This window comes from Myxocyprinus asiaticus, chromosome 3, assembly GCF_019703515.2.
Source record: "Myxocyprinus asiaticus isolate MX2 ecotype Aquarium Trade chromosome 3, UBuf_Myxa_2, whole genome shotgun sequence".
In the NCBI taxonomy this organism is placed as follows: Eukaryota; Metazoa; Chordata; class Actinopteri; order Cypriniformes; family Catostomidae; genus Myxocyprinus; species Myxocyprinus asiaticus.
In genome coordinates this window covers 28,451,795-28,470,548 of record NC_059346.1, presented here as the reverse complement: position 1 = coordinate 28,470,548, position 18,754 = coordinate 28,451,795, and the positions used below count along the sequence as shown (strand labels likewise).

General features: G+C 36.4%; 2 protein-coding genes across 8 annotated transcripts in view; one reads left to right on the top strand and one right to left on the bottom strand.

Annotated features, from left to right (window-relative positions):
* The window catches only part of garnl3 (GTPase activating Rap/RanGAP domain like 3), a 133,798-nt gene extending 131,619 nt beyond the window's left edge, over positions 1 to 2,179 (top strand). For 6 of the 7 annotated variants that reach the window (XM_051658517.1, XM_051658511.1, XM_051658530.1 and 3 more), the window contains one exon: positions 30 to 2,179. In XM_051658517.1, the coding sequence (XP_051514477.1) occupies positions 30 to 180 (151 nt within the window). In that variant the 3' untranslated portion in view covers positions 181 to 2,179. The remainder of the gene's footprint in view (positions 1 to 29) is intronic. The other variant, XR_007893371.1, reaches the window with a different exon arrangement.
* Positions 2,180 to 5,192: 3,013 nt separating this feature from the next.
* On the bottom strand, positions 5,193 to 18,518 carry ptges (prostaglandin E synthase). Its single transcript, XM_051658642.1, has 3 exons — positions 18,294 to 18,518; positions 17,737 to 17,819; positions 5,193 to 6,497 (listed from the first exon to the last, which is right to left on the bottom strand). Exons 1-3 carry the CDS (start codon positions 18,399 to 18,401, stop codon positions 6,248 to 6,250), a joined length of 441 nt encoding a protein of 146 aa, XP_051514602.1. The 5' UTR covers positions 18,402 to 18,518; the 3' UTR covers positions 5,193 to 6,247.
* Positions 18,519 to 18,754: the final 236 nt, after the last annotated feature.

Sequence of the window (18,754 nt, the reverse complement as noted above, 5' to 3'; positions counted from 1 at the left end):
TATATTTACTATGAGATATCTCCAATCAGAGTGGGCATGGAGTCTGTAGATGGAGAAACTGACGTCCACCTGCTTTGCTCATCTGGCCCTGAGGTGGAGCTGCGAGATGATAGCCCACCCACTGCCAGTCCTTTTACCTTCACCACTTATTTTGAGGAGGATATTTTGGACCTAAAGTGATGATAATCACAGTTTGGGAATCACAGTGCACCTCTCAACTTATCACACATCTTCCTACCTTTTACTTTTTTTTAATCATCTTTTTATCACACTATGTTGAATTTGTGTCTTTGCCTTGTCTGCCTACTATCTGAAGTATGCAGTGTGTTAATGAGTCCCAGAGCTTTACACCTGAATGAGTTAACTGTGTGGTGATGTCAAAATTCACTCCTTGAAGATGTATGGTTGTGTATGTGTGTATTTAAGATCCTATGTTTACACTATAAGAGAGATACAACGTGAAATTCAGGTGATATATGATCATTTCAGAATTCTGCTGAAAATGACAAATGTTGACATCCCACAGAATCTGAATAAGTTAATGTTTGATTTAGTTTCTTTAGAATGGTAAGGTCAGATCTTACATCAGCTTTGGAAAAAAAATTGAGCTTTAAAAGTAAACTTGTAGCCATACGAACAGAAAATGGGAAACTTAAAATGTTGGGCTTGAATTTGAAAGGTTTGAAACAGTTTAAGGTCAAGGCAAATAGTACTTTTCACCCCAGGACCTGAATGTAAAATAATGAAACATATTTTTAAATTCCTTCTTTGTGTTTTTAAATGTTTTCTATGTTTGTGATTTGTACATTGTGTGATTATTTCAAAGTTGTAAAAAACTAAATGCATCTTAGACCGGGTGCACACATGAAAATACAAATGTAAACATATATATATATATATATATATATATATATATATATATATACCTTTCTAGATATTGTATTATGGACAAATAAAACTCACTTCTTGTGTATATCAATGTAATGGTCTAACCTGCCTCCACCCTCACCATGCTTTTAAACCCTGACATGCAATCCCTTGGTAGAAAGGGCGGGAGTCTCCCACAAGTGCCATTTTGAACTGCACCCTTCAGCCAATAGAGCCCTCCACCAGACTGACCATGGTTTGCAGATCTCATGAGGCAGAAGCAAACACTACATCTGTTCTATCTAGTTCTAGCGGTTTACCGTAGCTTACTATGATACCAGTATGAGCTATGATCCATGAACACCCACATTTTGCCTCTATTTACAGACACCATCAAATGCTTTTTTAAAGTGCTGTTGCTTCTCGAAAAGGGCTCTGGATCACCTGCATGCCTCCCTTCAATCCCACTAAGGTAAAGGGATTTGATGTATTAGTAGTTTAGAATTTAGAATAATGAATTTGAAACATTTGGAAAGAACCCTCCAGGAATTTAGGTCAGGGTCACTTAGATTAAATCTCAGATTCTAGTTAAATATGAGAATGAGAAAATGTATACTACTGTTTACAGTTTAAACTCAAAGATGTTTAACGAATGTTAGCAAAGGCGTGACACCAGAATATACACAAGAGCCTCAGGAACAACACAAGGAAAGGGGGATGAGTAAGTATTAGATGCGGATAAACTGCTTAGCTAAATGCATGCCCCTCACTCTCACCTTCTTAAAACCTTTCTTCATCTTAATGTGAGCCATGCAACACTAGTAGCAGCCTGGAATAAAAAAGGAAAACATGGGAATATTTTTGTAAATGAATTTTTAAATATTATTTATTTGCTATATGTTGTTTTTAAGAGGGAAATGGGTGAGCCAGAGACTGACTGAATTTTTGTTTCTGTTTTGATTTTGGTTTTCCCCATTGCATCCTGTGTGTTGTCTTCTCTGTTCACCCTCCTAAGTTTTTTTGCAGTGGTTTTGTATCTATATCGGTATTAACTGTTTAGACTGTTGCAGAAACTCTGTGATATTGGAATTAAACAAAAATAAATAAAAAAACACCAAGTGTCTTAAAATATTGTATTGCCATTGTTTTTAATGCCAAGTACTACTTGTAAATGTTAGTGTTTCAGATGTGGCCTCAATAATAATAATAATTATTATTATTATTATTAAAGCATTTATTTGAAAAAGTGCTGTAGACCACTGCTGTAGATAATATTGTTCATTGATATGAAATAAATATTTATGAAATTTGACCATGTAGTTTGTGTTTTACAGTGTTCAACCTAAGCAGTAGATGGCAGACATGTTTAACATTAGATCATGTACTGATAGCTCTTACAACTATATTTATGGATGATTATGAGGTTGTATTCTTACTTTTTGTGTGGTCTGTCAACATTGAACTGTTTGCTATTGAACCTGTTGCTGTTTGCATTCCACAAGATACACCTGCCTCTTATTATATGGCTGACACTAATTTAACACCTGCCCTGTATATAAAGCCCAGCCAACTGTAATTATTTGTGTATATATATATATATGTGTGTGTGTGTGTGTGTGTGTATTATTATTATTATTATTATTGTTTTTTTGTTTTTTTTTGTTTTTTTTTTTTGTTGTTATTTTTTGTTATTTTTATAGATTGGTGGCTTTAGGTTTTGACGCAGCCACGGAATCTATTAGGAAGTGCACACTGGAAAAGACATTGTATAGACATTATTCACACAAGCGACATCTTTGTTTTTTAATGGGAATGACAACGAGGCTGTAAGGGAGAGACATTACAGTCTCTTCAATGGGATGTACTGCAGTTTAAAGTGTTTTGGATTGTTCCACACACAAAACATTGATAAAATATCTGTCCACGAACATTCAGCATACAAAGAACTCCAGACAACATGAGCAGTGTTGGGAGTAATGCATTACTAAGTAATCAATTACTGTAATTAAATTACTTTTTCATTGAAAAAAGTAAAGTATGGGATTACTCTTAATTTTTCAGTAATTTAATTACAGTTACTTCTGATGCAATTGTGTTAAATACTTTATAGACTATAGAACAATTCTATATAAAACAATAGTGAATTTAAAATAGAAATGTAACGTCTAATGTTAAAAAGTATAATGTAAAATGTTTTCTAATTTAACGCTGCCCCCTTAAATTCTTTGGGCAGTTCATGAATAATTTATTTGATTTTATAGATTTATTGAAAGAATTAAAAGAACAATTTCATGTATATCCTTGTATTTTTAATCTGGTCGAGGTTGATTAGGGTTTTAGAAAGTAATTAGTGATAAGTAATGCAATTACTTTTCAGACAGAGTAATTATTAATTAATTACTTTTTTAGAGTAACTTATCCAACACTGTCTAGGAGCTTTATACTGTTCGCGTACATCCTGTACTTTGTTCAGGATGCCTAATTTTTCAGATAAAAATGTAAGTACATATAAATAAGCAATATGAGAAAATATTATGTGGGAGTGAGGGGAGTTGAAAAGGAAAAAGTGGGGAAAATGTCAATGTTCCATCCTCATACTTAGTTTATTTTGTGATGTCATTTTGCCTTTGCTTAGATTTCCATTTGTTTAATGCTGGATAAATCATTTTACAGAATGTCACTTTATGTCCCTTGGATATTATTTTCTCAAGGTGAATCTTTTTAATTATTATTATTATTATTATTCATTTTACTTTGGCCCTAGTGGTCAGTTCTTAATGCGTTTATTCTTTAGAAATTCATTTTTTAAAAAGGCTAATATTTAGCATGGTGGGGCAGAGACATAAGAAATTAGACTTGTTTTATTACATAATTATGTTAATTAGCCTATATTTCCATGGTAATACTGACTTTCTCGCATTTTCTTAATACCAACATTTTGAATATTATCCTTGCTAAATTTCCCTACCAACTTTCAAACCAAACCTATTCCCTTGATTATGTCTTCATCACACAATGATGACTCTAAGACATTACAGCTTCTGTAAAGCTGCTTTGAAATGTTGTGAAAAGAGCTATAAAAATGAAAATGACAACTTGACTTGATCTTTCAATACTTATTTACATATTTGCCTCACTGACCCGCCACTGGGAATAATGCCCCTATTCCTGGATAAAGTATGTCTGGAATCTGTTTATACTACTAGCTTGCTTACCTGAGGAATGTACTGTTTTACCGGCTGAGAAGTGCAACCTTAATCAAATACAGTCCATACTATGAAAGTACGCAATTTCGAATGCAGCTTTGGAACACACCCTCTGTGTCTACCATTGGTTGGCCAAAAAGATTGTCCTGCCCCAAAATCTTGCCATTGGTTAAGTCTGTGTTGCTGTGTTGGGTTGAACAGGCTGCTCAAATGCCACAGAACCGCACTGTTTACACTTTCAGCCTACAAATGGTTTACTTATAGTTGTCTCTGTTGTCTCTATATTTTATCTGGCCTATTTGAAAGCCAGAGAAGCTGTTTTTTTTTGTTTTGTTTTTTGTTTTTTTGCTCTGTCCCCATGTCCTTAAAAACATGCACATTTTGAAAATTTGAAAATACTCTTGAGAAACATTTAACACCTAAAAAATAATTAGCAGTAGGCCTACTTTTTGACAAAAGTTTTAAATTTGATTCACTCCCATGAGATGAAGACTTCAGTGGTATCAGTGTCCCAGAAGCTATATGTTATTAGCTTTACATTTTTTATAAGGTGAGTCGTCTCCTCGTGATTCTTGCAGTTCTACTGACATTTTCTGTATAACGTCAATTTGTTATATTATGCACCGGTCAGTCTGTGGTAACATACCATAAATATCATATAGGTGCTCCAGAGCTGTTGGGGGGAGCAGACTGGTCTAGTGCTGTCATTTAAGTTGTCAAGCAAGTCAAATAAAAGCTAGCGCCCAGCGAACTTTAACCTTATCTAAACACATAACCGGTAGTCATGACACATTTTGAAAAAAGTAAAGCTTACTGTCAGGGAAACTGGCAAGCAAGGGCATGTTTCAGACAGGTATCAGTCTTCAGATTTACATGCAAACTCAAACCCACACACTTCCATTCATGCTGCTCACAACATCATTTCTGCTGGACTTTCACATATTTATGTGGAAAATGCAATTTTCATTAAAAAAATGAATTAAAATTATATATATATATATATATATATATATATATATATATATATATATATATATATATATATATATACCATACAATGCAGAAACAATGAAGATTGAGATCACAAGTTTTGTTTATATTATCAGTTTTAGAGGTCTGATTTTTGTTTGGTAATTACATTCCTCTTTATCTCTCTGTCTCTCTCACACAGACACACACACAATTTTTTTTACCTGTGTTTTTTAGTCTTTTCTTGCCATTCTTTTTCCTTTCCTTTTTGTACAGAAACGTACTATCTCTTGTTTTGCATACAAAGACACACTCACCCAAAAGCTTTCCTTATTAATTTATTATAAAAACTATGATTTTCTCGACACGTTTTTAGCAACTTAAACAAAAAGAATATGTTATTATAAAAAGTTAAATAAGTTATGTCTTCTTTAAAAAAAAGAACAAAAAAAAAAAAACACATTTAACACAAATTTAACAAGTTCAGTGTGATGAATTACCAGAAACTTGAACCTATAGTATTGTAAAAGCAGTGTTCTTGAGGACAGGACAATAGCACCCGACTGTGAATTGGAGGCTGTGTTTGAAATGCCATAAAACCAAAGTTTGGCAGACAAAGAGGAAGGGCACTGTTGGTGCAGCAGCATTTGTTTAACGCTACAATAATTTTGAAAGGCCTGGACTTTCAAAAGAGCTCACATGCCATAACAACAGAGGCATTTTTTCAAGTTTGGAAAGCTATTGTTGAACAGTCACGTAGACTATGAACTGACCTCAGCAGTTATTGCTTGTGTAAACTTTGCAGTAGGAAAGTGAAAAGTTGTTGGTCACTGCATTGCTCTGAGGTATAAATTCTTCTTTATGGACTTCAAGTCCATTCAAGGAGAATAAGGCCTGTTGTAGCAAATACTGTATATAAATATGACAAGAGTACATACAAACCTCATTGTTAAAAATGATAAAAATACAATTATGAGAAGATGACATTAAATACCCTTCATCTGCATGGTAACACATCCTAATTAGACATTGCAATGTAAGAGCAGAGCTACTATTTGTCAGTCATAAGGCATGAGTCTGGTCTCAAAGTCAAAAGTAAATTCTGATGAGAAGGATGAAAAAGTCATCAAAGCAGCATACTGCATCACAGTTGTAACTGCTGAAAAGTCTTGACCGATTATCATATAATTCAATTTTGGTCAGTGTCATGCAAATGATGCTACATCCATTAGAATCTGTATTGCCATGGAAACACAAGGCACCTGAGCGATGACATAGGCAAATGAACGTGTCGGTGGTTTAAGGGCCAACAGGTATGCCACACTGTGAAGAACTCGACCCAGGAAGAAGACCAGAAAGTGGATTCGTGCTACTGAATATGAGGGGCCAGTCACGGAATATACAGCCCCAAGAAACAAAAAGGGGAAAATGTTCTCCATGTCATTGCGATGTGCTCTGAAAAAAAAAAACAAAAACACAAAAACAGAAAAGTTAGTGCAGTCAAACACACAAAATCCTGTCTACATTAGGAACACTATGGTCCTAATAAAGTGCCAGACATGTTCTTCTGCTGTTGTAGCCCATCCGCTTCAAGGTTCGACATGTTGTGCATTCATGCTATTCTGCTCACTGGTTATCAGAGTTATCATAGCCTTTCTGTAAGCTTGAACCAATCTGGCCATTCTCTGTTGACCTCTCTTATCAACAAGGCATTTCTTTCAGCAGAACTGCTGTTTACTGTACGTTTTTTGTTTTTGGCACCATTCTGAGTAAACTCTAGAAATTGTTGTGCGTGAAAATCCCAAGAGATCAGCAGTTACAGAAATACTCAAACCAGCCCATCTGGCACCAACAATCATGCCACAGTCGAAATCACTGTGATCATATTTTTTCCCCATTCTGTTAGTTGATGTGGACATCAATGGAAGCTCCTGACCCGTATCTGCATGATTTTAGGCATTGCACTGCTGCCACATGATAATCGATTAGATGATTGCATCAATAAGTAGATAAGAAAGTGTTCCTAATAAAGTACTCAGTGAGAGTATATCAAAGGTGAACTCTTATTCTTATACTAAAACTTATACTGACACATGTTATATGGATGCAGCATTATACAAAGCTATAGTTGCAGACAGCAATTAATAATTTATTCTGTGACTGAAAGTGTCTGATAACATGGAGGGTAATAGAGCTAAAATGAGAAGCATTCAGCTGGGCATGTGATCCCTCATGAGGCAAACTGCTCCATGTAAAATAAAACAGCTTTTGATTATGTCACTGATATAAATCGAGTCTTTATCTCATGTGAGTACATGATTTTAAACATATTTTTCAAAATATTATTCATTTATTTTAGGGGTAAAACTTATTCAAATGAGGAGAAAATGTTAAAAGGACTGCAGATAAAGGTGTTCTTCATTTTGAAAAATGATCGCATATAAACAGCATTTAATGGTGTGTAGAGGAAGGAGAACAGTCATTAAATACTACCAGGTTTTGGAAGTCGTGTGGCGCCATGCGAGGGTCAGACGTGTGAACAGCGAGCTCTGCGCACTTTGCTAGTTTTTAACACGTTTTGTGTCATAAACTGGTGAGATTCGATACACCCTGTTCCATAACTGTTCTATGAAGACAATATGTCAAAGAATTCAAAATCCTCGGGTTCTGGAGACATTAAAAGACACTTACATGCTCAAGCTGACACCCCAGACAGGGCCGCAGACCAGGGACTCGGTTTGGACGGTGCGGCGGGAGAGATTCAGCATCAAATGTCGAGCATGTCAGTGATGCTGGCGAAGGTCGTTGCGGACTTGGAGGATCTTGCAGTAATACGTCGATCGATCACTGCCATGGAGAAGAAATTCACTGAGTTGGTTACAAGAGTGTCAGACGTCGAGAAACGGATTGATTATCCGGAGTCATCGGAGGGGGATTTAGCTGCTAATCCGTTAGCGACCAAGATAGACTTGGAATGCGTTTGGGAAAAGTTGGTGAAACAACATCCGAATGGTTGGAATTCCTGAGAATGAAGAAGGTCGAGGTATGGTGAAATTCCTAGATGAGCACTTTCCGAGTCTGCTTGACATAACAGGCCATAAGCTGGAAATCGAGCAAGCTCACAGAGTTCCGGCTCGGAGGTCCGCAGAGAGAGACAGGCCCCGATCAATTCTGGCCAAATTTCTGAGATCATCCGATAAAGATCTCGTGTTTTACGAGGCGAGGAGTAAAGGAAGGCTTTCTTGGAAGAACCACAGCATTTCCTTGTTCCCAGACTTTGCAAATTCAACAAGAGAGAAACATGATCGATTCAAGGAATGCAAGAAACTCTTACATCAGCAGAAGGTCGCTTTTGCACTGATGTTCCCGGCCAAATTAAGAATAGATGCTAAGGATGGCCATAAAACATTTACATGCCCGCAGCAAGCATTGTCCTTCATAAAGTCAATGCACTGAGTAAGTCATTGTGTGATGCAGCCGAGTGGACCTGACTCACTGAACATTCACTTGACCATCCGAGGAAACTGAGCGCCTTCTTCAGGGCATTTCTTTTTGTGTTGATTCCGCATAGCGGCTGGAGTTTGTTTTGTGGAGTAACATTCTTTCGGACAATTTGTGGATGAATCTGCACGTTCTTTGTGCTTGTGCCTCCTACTGGATGGAATATTTCTTGCAAATCATTAGAGTAATTAGGGCATTTGTTGCACTCATGTAATGGCCGAACGGCCGGCTCACTGAACATTCGTTTGACTGTCCGAGGAAACTGAACGGCTTTTCTTTTTTTTTTTTTTTTTTGCTGGTTCCGCTAGCGGCTGGAGTTTGTTTTGTGGAGGAACACACCATAGGGATGTTTATGTGAATGAATCTACACGTTCTTTGTGCTTATGCGTCATATTGGCTGGAGTTTGTTTTATAGATTATTTTCTGTTCTGTAATTCTGTCTCTTGTATAGAAACACCGGACTCAAGCAATCCGATGGCAAAGTTGTCGCCGGGGCTCTCGTAGGTGTACATGGACTGTTTGAGTTTAGAGGGACGGATGCGGTTGGCACTGTCGTGCATGGGGTTAATGCGCATGTTCTTTTTTCAGTTTTTTTGGTTCTGGGGGAAGTTCGTTGTTGCTCTAATGTTGGAATGTGGTCTTTATAATTTTGTTTTTGACACACAATCTATTTTATGTCAAAATGTCAAATGTTAATATGAGTGGATTGTCTCTCTCCATGTGGAATGTGAATGGGTTGGGGCACCCCATTAAAAGAAGGAAGGTTATTTCTTTTCTTAAATGTAAGAAATATGATATATTGTTTCTTTAAAAATGCAGCTTTCCCCACAGGAAGCTGAAAAATTTGGGAAAATATGGGGTGGACATGTTTTCTTTACTGCTGGCTCAAGTAAGAGCAGGGGAGTCATTACATTGATAAGTAAACATCTACAATTCAAATGTCTCAAACAGATTAAAAATAAATTAGGATGAGCCATTATTGTTTTAGCAGAAATTCAGGGGCAAAGGTTGATTTTGGCTAATATTTATGCACTTAACGCTGATGATCAGGGCTTTTTATAGATCTTGAATGGATGTCGCAAGCCGCTGGCACCCCTCATGATATAATATTGGGAGGAGACTTTAATCTTTTGATGGACTCAATCCTTGATCATAGTGAAGCAAAAGTGTGTAAGCCCCCTAGAGCAATACTGACGCTTCACAGGATGTGTAAATATCTTTGTCGTACAGATACTTGGAGACTTTTGAACCCATCTGGTAGGGACTATACATTTTTTTCATCAGTCCATAAGATTTATTTTAGAATTGATTTTTTTTTTTTTTTTTATATCTAAGTCCCTCATTTCATCTGTTGTTGATTGCTCAATTGGAAACATTTTAGTCTCAGATCACGCCCTGGTGATTTTAGAGGTGTTGCCACATATCCTCTGTGGGCGTGGCTTGGGAGGCACTTAAGGTGGTTCTTAGGGGTCGGATACAGTATGCCTCATTCACCAAAAAAATCCAAAGCATGAGAACTCGTGGAGTTGGCAGGGAATATTAAAAGTGCCGAGGCAGAGCTGAAGCACCAAATGTCATCTGATGGCCTCAGAGAATTGACCCGATTGAAATACAGATATAATACAATTTTGTCACGGAAGGTGGAGTTTTGGCTATTCAAGGCAAGACAGTCATATTTTGAGTTGGGGGACAAAGCAGGGAAGCATTTGGCTAGATATATAAAACAGAGAGTCTTTTTCTACCATTCCCTCAGTGAAATCTGATGGTGGTGAAATATTTACCTCAGCCATTGATATTAATAATGCTTTTAAAGAATTCTATCTTGATCTCTGCAGTTCCATGTTTTCATCTACTGATGAAGACATTAGAAACTTTGTGGAACCATTAGAACTCCCTAAATTGACGAATGAGCAAAAAAATTCTCTTGATTCTGAGATAACCTTGGAGGAGCTTGGCGAGGTAATTAAGGCCTCGCCTATAAGCATGGCTCCGGGCCAGATGGTTTTGCCGCTGAATTTTTTAGATCTTATGCTACAGAACTGGCTCCACTTTTGTTAGATGTTTATACAGAATCATTAAAGAATGGAAAGCTTCCTCCAACCACGACACAAGCCCAGAACAGTCTGAATCTTAAAAAGGACAAAGATCCAAGCTAGTGTAAGAGTTACCATGCAATTTCCCTGATCCAGCTAGACGTAAAAATATTCTGGCTAACCGATTAAGTAAAGTTATGACATCTCTTATAAATATAGATCAGGTGGGGTTTATTCGAGGCCGCCGCTCTTCTGATAACATTAGGCATTTCATCAATATCATGTGGTCAGTGGCAAATGATCAGACTCTGGTCGCTGCCATCTCACTTGACGCTGAAAAGGTGTTTGATATGATAAAATGGGATTATCTTTTTAAGATTTTGGAAATACACGGATTCAGGAGTACTTTTATTGGATGGATTAAGTTACTTTATAGACACGCTGTAGCAGCGGTACAAACAAATTTATTAATTTCAGATTATTTTACTCTGGATAGGGGCACCCGGCAGGGTTGCCCTCTTTCCCCATTATTGTTCTGTCTTGCCCTGGAACCATTAGCAGCTGCGATAAGAAAGGAAGATAATTTTCCAGGGGTGGTGGTGGGAGGAGTGGCGCATAAGCTTTCGCTTTACGCAGATGATATTTTATTATTCGTCTCTGACCCAATTAGATCTATGCCTTGCCTCCACAGAATTATTAATTCCTTTTCAAAGTTCTTGGGATACAGAGTCAATTGGTCTAAATCCGAAGCTTTGGCTCTGACAGCATACTGCCCAGTAACGGCTTTCCAGCCGGGTGCCTTTCAGTGGCCCAAACAGGGCATTAAGTATTTGGGCATTTTATTCCCAGCAAATTTGTCTGATTTAGTTAGATTTAATTTTGACGTCTTAATAAAAAGGTTTCCATGCGATGTGGGCAGGTGGGCTTCATTACATTTATCTATGATTGGGACGGTTAATTATTAAATTATTAAAGTTATTAAAATGAATTGTATTCCAAAATGTAACTACCTGTTACAGTCTCTCCCTGTAGATGTCCCCCTCTCTTATTTCAAGCAATTTGATAGCATAGCGAAGTCCTTCATTTGGAATGGTAAGTGTCCTAGATTACATTTTAATAAGTTACATAGGCCAATTGACAAAGGTGGGATAGCCAAGATTTTATTTTATTATTATACATTCGGTCTCAGATATTTGGCTCATTGGTCGCTTCCACCTGAGAGAGCCCCTCCCTGGTTTTGTATTGAACAGGAATTTCTTGCCCCAATTTTGCCATTGCAAAGCCTTTCTATCAAACTAAATGGGGAAGTTAAGTTACACCCCGTTATCTCACATTTGCACGCAGTATGGACAAAAACTGCGTGCAAATGTTTTTAATTCGGACATTTATTTAAATGTTGCCTCAAGCATATGGCTGAACCCTTAATTATGTATTAATAAGTCCACTCAGGGGGGTGATGGGTAGAGAGAAGTTTAGCTTTATTATGTATGTTTGTTATATTTTCTTTGTGTGTGTGTGTGTGTGTGTGTGTGTGTGTGTGTGTGTGTGTGTGACCACAGGGGTGTTCGTTGGGGGTCAGGGTGGGGTAGGTGACTGGGGAGGGATATTAGTGGGGGTTAAAAATTAAATGTTGATTCGATGTGTACAGTATGTGTTGTGTTTTTCTCTGTTGTGTATTTTTTGAATCAATAAAAATTGTTTAATTGGGAACTACCAGGTTTTGAACACTAATGAATAATGACATAAATTGGGGAGTGTATTGCAAACAAACTATTTCTTTCACTGCCATAATTTTAAGTGCATTTTGGAAGATATAGATAAGAAATAAACTATGTAATATGGCCGCAATGCATGACCATGCTTGTATACAATCCAAGCATTTTCCCATTGCAAGTTTAAACCACATCCCTTACCATTACCACCTTCTCCTCTGAGTCAGCGTCTCCTTCAGCTATCTCTAGTTAAAGTTATTGTTCACCCAAAATTAAACATTCTTTCTTCAGTGGAACACAAAAAAGATGTTAGGCAGTACAGTATTTTAGTCTCAGTTAATATTTGCTTTTAATGCATTTTTTTCCATAAATGGAAATGGAGACTGAGGCTTTCATTCGGCATAACATGTAATTTTGTGTTCTGCAGAAGAAAGTCATACAGGTTTGGAACTACATGAGGATAAGTAAATGACAGAATTTTCATTTTTGGGTGAACTATCCCTTTAATTTTATTCTCAGAAAAAATTTTTTATCTGATTTTATAGCTTTTTCAGGCATTATAAATTTTCTAGAACAGCAGAAATACATATGAAAAACTACTTTTCAAAAGACCTAGGGAGTTGTATAATGTACACACAACATCTGGCTTTAATCAGGACTTGAGCTGTAAACTGTCTGGCTTGGTTTAATGGCAGCATGCCCGGACACTGAACGTTGCCAACATCTCACAATCTTACACAGTAAACTTAATTTCACACTGAATTACTCATGGAAAGCACACGCACAGTGCGTCACAGAAGTGACTGTTTTTGAAAAGATCACAGAAATAAAAAGTAGTAGTAGCCTGCTTCCTGTACCCCCTTTCAAAAATATCACAATATGTCATAATGTTGATATTCTTAGCACATTAATGGTCATCTCAAATTTCCCGTTATTATCCCAGCACAGCAGTGATGTAGCAGCTTGGTCATCATGCTTGGAAATCCTGCATTACACAGCTTCTCTTTGAAAAAAATCAAGGACTTTCCATATAAGCCATAATAACAATTTTCATAGTGGAAATAACTTTCACCCTCTCAATTGTTTGGCTGTTATTTACCATTTCTCACAACATCCTTTGTAAATTGTTCCGGCTTTATTTCCTGCTCTAAAATCAAACTGCCAAACAAAGTGTTTAAAAATGCAACAAATTAATATATATACATATCAAATGAAAGATTTTTTATAATCCTGAATAAATCAGGCAATGTCATAGTCAGCTATAATTCTGAGGACACCTTTCCCCATTTCCTGCTCATGGTGGATGCAACAGTAGTACACAATATCTTTTTTATATTTTAAACAAACAATGTTTAAGTCTCTGCAGTCAAATCTTCAACATCAACACTGTCTTCTCATAATAAAAATGTAGGTTAAGAATGGTGGGATAAATTTTGGCAATGTAGTTGTAGAGCCGAGGAGGGCGGGGCCGGGCTGGAATGAGACACACCCGGTCCCCAATCAGCCTGATGGGGCGCGCGAGGGATAAAGGCGGCCGGGGACGACAGTTCGAGAGAGAGAGAATTGCAGGCAGCTGTACTGTGTGTTTTTAGTTGTGTGTTTTTGGTTGTGTTTTTTGTTTAATAAATTGTTATTTAAGTTGTCAAGCCGGTTCTCGCCTCCTCCTTTCCACTGAACCCCCTTACAGTAGTTTAGGTAATAGAGGCAGCCTCAAATGAGAAAAAAAAAAACTAAATGGCTGCAGTCTAAAAATGTTTTAATTATCGATTTGTTTCTTACACCAACCTATCGGTTTGCTTCAGAAGACATTAACTGATCAACTGGAGTTGTGTGGACTACTTTTATGCTGCCTAAATTTGCCTTTTGGACTGTCAAATAGCCAGCAGCCCGATGGCACCTGTTTACTTGCATTATATTGACAAAAATTGCTGAAATGTGCTTATAAACATCCTTATTTCAATTTTGCTGAAGAAGGAAAGTCATAAACATCTGGGGTGGTTTAAAGGTAAGTAAATCATGAGAGAATTTAAATTTTGGGGTGAACTAACCCTTTAATAGTGACAAATCAGTAGTGTGCAAGAGTATGCAGCGTCTCATTTTTAAGGGAACCAGGGTCACAGTCTTAACCATAACTTTCCCTTTCAAGTCGCTATGGAATCGTGGAAGAGAGAAATTAAATCCAACTAATTAAGGTAAAGAGAGTGTCAGTAATACTAACCATTCCGGGTAGTGAAGCATCACAGAACTATAGTTATCTACACCATAATAGGGAAAAATGTTGGAACGGCCCATTACCGACAGTCACAATGCCACTATCCACGCTGCAAATGTGAGCACTTGTGAATGTGTGGAGCTGGTGTTGTGCTGACGCCAGCTGCACGTACCATTTAAAGCTCCATTTTGGCTCATATAGGGATAACATCGTCATAAGCATCGAGTACTCTGTTTGTAGCAGATGACAGTGAACAGAGTGAAAATTCACTTTGTAGGCTGAGGCAATTACAGAGTAAATATTTATTTATTTAAATAGCAGCCTTTTGTGGTTTAATAATCACTTTGAGTCACATACAACCGGCTTTTCTGGAGTGGGAAGCTGGCATCTTATGTGAGAGCTCCGTGGTCATAACAACACAGAAACACTTCAAAATAAAACCTCTGCCAAAATAAAAGCTCGATTTAAATTAAAAAAGTATGACAGAAATTGAATATTCACTGTTATAGTACTACTACTACTACTACTACTACTACTATTAATAATAATAATAAATCAATAGTAATTAATAGTATTATATTTAAGCAATATCTTACATCTGATGCTCTGTTATGCAGCACTTTATTTGACAAAAATAACTCCTATGCATTTAAGATTGTGCAGTGAGGTTCTGAATAAAAGCACTTTATTTGATAAAAATAATACAATATTATGCTGAATATTAATAGTTATATTTTCATTTAATTAAAGTTTTAATGAATTTATTTATTTAAATATTTATTTTATTTAAAAAAAAAAGGTATTGGGACATCCCTAGTGATAAGGTAAAGTAGGCATTGATGTGTTGTTGTGAAGGCAGTCAGATGCAAATGTTTACCACTGTGTGACATCAAAACGTGCAGGAAGTAGAGAACTAGTCGTTTGGCAGCTTGGTTTCAACAAATGCTCTTTTTGCAGCGAGGAAGAAGTTTTGAGTTCTGAAACTTACAGCATGCATTTATAGTACAATGACCGTATCTATGTCAAAAGATCAAGAAAATTTTGATTCTTTATGTTATGACCCCTTTAAACATTACTCTTTACGCTGAAAAGTGCTAAGAATGACATGGTTTAGAGACTGATTAGTAAAGATACAATGTACTAGATATCAAGGTAGTGAACACTGAGAAATCAACCCTCCTTCACAGTAAGAATCTGTGAAGAGGGGAAGAGACAACTATAAAATTACAATTAAATATAAAAAATATTAGTTTCATCAGTCAGTTGTTTTATAAAAATATTTTTAGTACTTAATCTGTTGTCACCTCAATGAGTTCTTTGTCAAAAACGACAGTTATTTGTCAACACCATCTGTTATCAACACTGTCAATTTTTTTTTAAAGGAAATATGTTATTCTTTGTTCAATTTATTGTATTAATATGTTAAATCACCAACTGAACAACATGCAGTGATGTCTTATTTGCCTAAGAACATTGGTTATACATGCTTAATAATAAAAATGAGAGAAGAGAATTAAGAAATTTAGGAATTAAATTTTTCAAAATATTGGGAAAACAGATTTTGTTTTATAGAATGTATTTTGTCACTTAACTCCTTTTCTGAACACCATTAATTGATCACTGAAGTTTTTATACTCTTGTTGGATGGATCAAATTAAAATAGCATGCTTTTTAGTGTGTCTAACGGAGTTGACAAATGAAGTGAATAAAAGTCCATTTTCAGAAAATTAGCGTTTTATAAAACCTGTTCCCTTACATGGTTCATTAGCTGAGATCTTTGTCTACAAATATATTCATTTCAAATTAATGTATCTTATCTTATTAACAAATTTTTATCACATGGCTGTTGTAACTGGTTTATTAAATCCTCTAATGTTTATTGTGTTAATCTTGTTCTATATATACAGTATATATCTTTCTATGTCATTTCGTTGTTGAAACCATCAACAGGAATATAGAGTTGGTAATCCAAACAGGAACATACTTCCTGCAAACCTTTTGTTCTATTTAAACAACATCTTCCTATTTCTCTACTCTTCAAGTTATTTGCTGCAGGGCAAGTAATGAAATACCCTTATAAATGCACTGTAATTAGAGGTAAAATAATTGTCTTGTCAGGACTTGCTCCTGGTAACCTGCAGTCAAAACTTGCAGCTACCAGATACCCTTCATATGTCTGCAAAATTCACATCAGTAAATGCCTTGCATGCTCCACTTACATAAAATAACACAAACAAACAAACACACACCTAAACACACATTCACACACACACACACACACACACACACACACACAGGTACTGAAAAGAGACTATTGTGGAAACACAAAAGTCTATCAAACTTTGGCATGCTAACTGAGCACAAGGTCAAATGGTTACACTTTATAACCATTAACATCAATAATACAAATGGGCAAAACAAAGAAAAACAGCCAAGCTGTCTGACCATGTGTTGATGGAATAATTTTGCAGGACTGACCTTCTTCACCATAGTTTTTTATTTTTTTATTTTATTTTATTTTTTTTTTATTTCCATGCACCTTGTTTGCTTTGGAGTTGTACCAGACTAAAAGCTGTCTGCCAAACTGACCAGTTTGCAAACAAAATGATTTACTATATTTAATCCATGCAATCATAGATTAAACATGATTATGTGAACATTGTAACACAGAGTTATCTGTAGAGTTAGAGAACAATTGAGTGCTACAATAATATAAAGTCCCTGTAACTAAAAGGAAGCCCACATCTGCCAGACATCCTGCATATTTTTCTCATTAAATGGGGCCAAGGGGGAGCATGACTTAAGTGAAACAGACCGAAGGGGCACACAATGTTTTTACAGACAAGAAACACATTTTGACCAAATACGGCAGTCCAAAAATGTAACCCATGTGAGAAGAGAACTGTATTTTTTAAGATGAATGGAAAACAATATTCACAAGCAAATGTAATGCACTTATTGTTTAATTATTTTGTGAAGCTGCTTGATTTAAACATTAATGTTGCTATTAGACTACTACAGTACTTAATTAATAGTATGCATGCCTATCATGCAATATGTGTAACATGTAAAAAAAATTTAAAATAAAAAACTACAAAAAATAATATACATTTTGTTCCACGTTTATTGTCACTTTAGGCACCCATATTATACCAATCCACTCTATTTAGTAGCATTAATACACATAATTAGATAAAAATGTTAATGCATGTTTAGTGTTGTGTTCATGTTATTACCTCATACAGCGTTCCACGTATGGATCGATGCGGCAAAACTGCACACCTCCGTGTCTTACGGCGTCCTCAGGATTCGCGAACGCCTATACAAATACATTACATGTTACAGATCTGTTTAACAGAGCATAGATCTAAATATAAAGTAATTGTTATTAAAACACACATTTAGTCAACTAACTAGCCTAACTAAAGTAATCTAGAGTTGTAGCACTGGAATGACAGTAAGGCGCCGTTCACACCGAACGCGTTCTTGCGTCCGCACTGTTTTTCAATTGTGTTCCTCTGTAAACACGCGCTAGACGGACGTCTTTGACGCGTCTCGAGACACCTGCATCTAGCTTTTTCTTTAAGCGCAGCAAGAACGCCTTCAGTGTGAACGACCCCTAAGTATATACTAATGTGATTATATATATTCTAAATAGAAACACTTTAGAAACATAAAACTTAGCGCGACGCGTCAACCTCGAATCTCCCATTATAACAATTCGAGGTTGTCTGGCGATGATTTTAATGGGAGCGCGCGCCGCTAGCATTCTAGTTGAAGTGTCGTAACTTACTTTTTTCCGAAGTCTCACTTGCCCCGTGATGATGGCAATGATGTACATCTTTAAAATTAACAGTGTGCTGTAGAAGATGAAGCACATAAATACATCGTTTCCAAGCATCTTGTCTTACTGTAACGCAGTCTGTGTACAGCAGTATGACGGAGACGTGTAAAGCTTCAGTTTTATACGCGAACCCTAGACCGCTTGGCCCATCCTATTCCCAATCAGTACCTGGCAAGAAACTTTCACTGACGTTCAGACTTCCTTTTTTCCTCCCCATGTGATGAAACATGTTCCATATGAGGATACGGTGAAACATAAATCATGACGCCGCACTGCAGAACTTGATTTCTCAAGTTTGTAAAATAGAGTAAAGCCAACTTGCTATTATAGTCTGATGTGCTTTCATCCAGTAGGCATGGAATTTGAAGAATGTGATGTTATGTTTGAGGCAGGACAGGTAGAGTGTACAA

Excerpts from the sequence above, each read along its gene's own strand:
- ptges (XM_051658642.1), bottom strand. The coding sequence starts at position 18,401 with ATGCTTGGAAACGATGTATTTATGTGCTTCATCTTCTACAGCACACTG. Across the intron at positions 17,820-18,293 it reads AAGTGAGACTTCGGAAAAAA|GCGTTCGCGAATCCTGAGGA; the intron begins GTAAGTTACGAC and ends GTATTTGTATAG. Across the intron at positions 6,498-17,736 it reads TACGTGGAACGCTGTATGAG|AGCACATCGCAATGACATGG; the intron begins GTAATAACATGA and ends TTTTTTTTTCAG.